Below are 3585 nucleotides of genomic sequence, written 5' to 3'. Positions count from 1 at the left end.
CCTGGGTGACGCAGGTACGAGTCCGTCTTTGCCCGCCGCAGCGGCGCGCGCCGCGACGGCTGCGCCACGTTCTGGCGCGCCACGCGGCTGCGCGCGACGCACGTGCGGCGGGTGCGGTACAAAGACCATGGTTTGGCGGACAACGTCGCCTTGCTGGTCGCCCTAAGCCCGGCGCAGCCCGAGCCGCCGCGGCCCGCGGCGCCCGTGCCTGCCGACTTGAACTGCCGCCGCGGCTCTGGTGTTGGAGATGAGTTTGTCTGTGGCTGGGCCAGCGGCGGCGGCGGAGGCGCGCAGGCGGCGGAGGGGGAGTCCATGCGGGGCCTGTGGCGGCGTGGTGCGGCTGCGGATGTGCAAACGCAGCGTCTGCAGCAGCATCAGCAGCAGCGTCAGCAGCAGCGTCAGCAGCAGCACCACCGGTTGCAGCAGATACCGATGCGACAAATCCGGCCGAACGGCACTCAACCGTGCCACCTTTCCGGCGATCGTGACGAAGCGGCGCAGGCGGCCTGGGGCAACCGCGGGAGCGGGGAAAGCAGCGGCAACAGCGCCAGCAGGAATGCCAGCGGCCATGGCGGCGCCCACAGCGGAAGCGGCGGCTGCGGCGGCGCCTTGGATGGGGACGTGGGGCTGTTGGTGGCCAACACGCACGTGGGTGTGGGGCCGGCAAACGCGCGGGGCGCCGCACCCAGCCAATCCAGCCACCGGGCTGCCAGACGGTTGCAGGCGTCCCGGCCTTAGGGTTCATGGCTGGGGCCTGGGTGCGCGCTGGCCGTCTGGTGGGGCCAGCTGTGCACTTGTCGGCGTACTCCTGGTGTTCACACACAAATGTGGCCCTGGGCCCCCTCCTCCTCGGCTACTCGACAACGCTATCAGGCATATCTTTCTGAATGAACCAACCTCGATGACCCCTCAGCCTGCACCGATTGCCTGCCACCCACCTCAACCACAATCGACCGCCTCTCAACCACCTGCAACCACCTCAATCACCTGCCAACCGCCCCTCACCCGCCTGTCAACTGCCTCAACCACCTGGCAACCGCCCCCACAGATCGCGTTCAACCCCGAAGCGGGGGACATCAAACTCGGCCAAGTCAGAACACTCTTTGTCGCCGCAGCCTCCATGGCCGCCGCCCTCGCCGCCGCGGCCGCCGGAGCGGATGACGAGCTCTGCGCCGCTGATCTTGAATGCAGCGCGGCGGCGTCCGGCAGCAGTATGGATGCGGGCAGCGGCGCCGGCGCCGGCGGCGAAGTTGTCTGTCGTCGCGCGAAGCGGCCGCGCCGGCACTGGCATGCGCCGCGGCGGCCGCGCGGCGAGGAGGCGGCCGGGGAGGAGGTCGGCGGCGGCGGCGGCGGCGGCGGCCGCGGCGAGGACTGGTGCGCGGCGCGGCCGAGGAGGGCGCGCACGCACGGGGTTGTCGTTTGCGGCGACTTCAACACTGTGCCTGGCTCTCCCCTTTACCAGTTCTGCGCCAGGGGGGAGCTCGACCTGGCATCGATCGACCGCCGCGCCATAAACGGCGCCGCGCACCATAACACGAGCGGCTTCGGCTACAAGGGCGGCGGCGGGCAGGAGGACGCGCGGGGCGGCGAGTCGGCGCCGCCACTGCAGGAACAGCGGCGGCAGCAGCAGCAGCCGCAGCAGCAGCAGCAGCAACAGGAAGCGCAGCCGGCGCTACGGCACAACCTGCTGCAGCAGGCCCGCGCTGCGCAGCTGCTGCCGCCTGCTCCTGAAGGCGGCCGCGATGAGGCGCTGAGGCCGCGCGAGCTGCAGCAGGGGCGCCATCACAACCAACATACCCCATCAAGCAGCAGCAGCAGCAGCAGCAGCAGCAGCAGCAGCAGCAGCAGCAGCAGCAGCAGCAGCAGCAGCAGCAGCAGCAGCAGCAGCAACAGCAGCAGCAGCTGCGGCGGCGGCAGCGGTGGCGGAAGTGGAAGCGGCAGTGGGTCATATTGCGGCAGGAGCGCAGTGGTTGCGGCGGGAGGCGTCGCTTTGATGCCTTACCTAGGATCACAGCAATTCGTGCCCCCGGCCGCGCCCGCGCCAGCTAACCCCCCAGCAATGGCCGCCGCCGCCTCCGCGCCGCAGCCGGGCCCCGCCGCCGCCCCTGCCCCCGCCGCCGCTGCCGCCCCCGCCGCTGCCGCTGTCGCCGCCCCTCCAGCTGCCACTGGCATTGTGGGGACAAATTTGCCCGCCGCTGGCGCTGCATCGGCCTCGTCGCAGGGCGGAGGGCCCCAGTGGACACAGGACCAATTGCGGAGGGCCCTGGGTTCTACTGTGCTTGCTGCCCCGTTGCCGGGCAAATCCGAAGCCAGATTTAGCCATGAACAGCACCAGGACCAGTACCATCAGCAGGAGGCAGGGCCGCGCCCGATGGTGGTGCGCCACCCCCTGAAGCTGCGCAGCAGCTACCTGGATGTGTTGGGTGAGTCATGAAGTGTGCACAGCCCTCAGCCCTTGCAGTTGGGAGATGCAGACAGGGCCAGCACACACATCTTCTCCGGGCTTGGGCCTGTCTGGGGGCCAATTAAGAATGCATCTAGGCCCCTCTGTCTCTGCTCTCCGCAGCTTTCATCCCTCCTAACCACCACAAGCGCTATCGTCACTCCCTCTTGGAACCTCGCCTGCTGACCCCCACACAAGGCTGCGAGCCAGAGTTCACCTCGAGTCACATGATGTTCCACAACACATGTGAGAAGCTGGCGATGCAGAGTCTCTGTCATATATAGAACAAAATCCCACACCATGCCTGAACTCAAAATTGTGTGGTTGTAAGGTGCAGCTTCGCTCTCCCTCACTGCCTTGCAGCCCTGACTGCAGCACTGGGGACACCCGCTTGCATCTGTCGTCTCACCTCCTTGTTCGACCCACTAGCAGCTGGCCCTCTCCTCTGCACCCACAACCTCCGGCCGACCCTCGTGTTCATTGCAGGCGACTTCATCTGGTACTCAGAGCAGCCGCTTGGCAGCTTCAAACCGGCGCCCGATCGCACCTCACACGACGGCGGCGAGCCGGAGGGCGCGGCTGCGGGCGCGGCGCCGCGCGTGCGCCCCGTGGCGGTGCTGCTGCCGCCTGACAAGAGGCAGCTGCCCTGCGGCCTGCCCTCTCATGACTACGGCAGCGACCACGTCTGCCTGATGAGCGTGTTTGAGCTGGGAGGGCCGGAGGAGCTGCGCTGACATCATTCTGACACGTGTGATGATCGCCCTTCCATTTGGGCACTGGACCGACCCCTTGTGGCAAGAGGGGGCTGGTGACCGGCTCTGGTTGGCTTGAGTTGGTTGCAGCATGTGGTTTTGAAGTTTGCAGCGATGGCCCCCAGCTTGCAGCGCGGCGCCTGCTGAGCGGCGGCCCCTGGCCCCCCTGGCGCCCTGCCATGTACAACATGCAAGTTAAGGCAGCATAAGCCCCTTGCGGCGCTCGCGTTGTGTGTGTTTTTGGCCGCAGTTTGTCGCAGCCCCGCCACCGCCCCCAGCCGTGTGCAGCTGCGCGGCGTGCCCAGGGAGCAGCACGTTGTTGGCGGCACTGACACTCCCGCTTCACTGTCCACGGCCGATGCCATCGCTTCTCACACCTTACCTGCTGGC

The 3585-nt window shown here is 67.9% G+C and overlaps 1 protein-coding gene across 1 annotated transcript; it reads left to right on the top strand.

Annotated features, from left to right (window-relative positions):
- Positions 1 to 2371: 2371 nt before the first annotated feature.
- MNEG_7869 (hypothetical protein) lies at positions 2372 to 3177 on the top strand (the record flags this gene model as incomplete). The annotated part of the gene is made up of 3 exons (XM_014043657.1): positions 2372 to 2423; positions 2642 to 2689; positions 2930 to 3177. The coding sequence occupies 3 exons, from the start codon at positions 2372 to 2374 to the stop codon at positions 3175 to 3177; spliced, it is 348 nt and encodes a 115-aa protein (XP_013899111.1).
- Positions 3178 to 3585: the final 408 nt, after the last annotated feature.

This window comes from Monoraphidium neglectum, assembly GCF_000611645.1.
Source record: "Monoraphidium neglectum strain SAG 48.87 unplaced genomic scaffold scaffold01435, whole genome shotgun sequence".
Classification (NCBI taxonomy): domain Eukaryota; kingdom Viridiplantae; phylum Chlorophyta; class Chlorophyceae; order Sphaeropleales; family Selenastraceae; genus Monoraphidium; species Monoraphidium neglectum.
The sequence above is the reverse complement of the archived record's forward strand: the minus strand, read 5'-3'. Positions and strand labels throughout refer to the sequence as shown.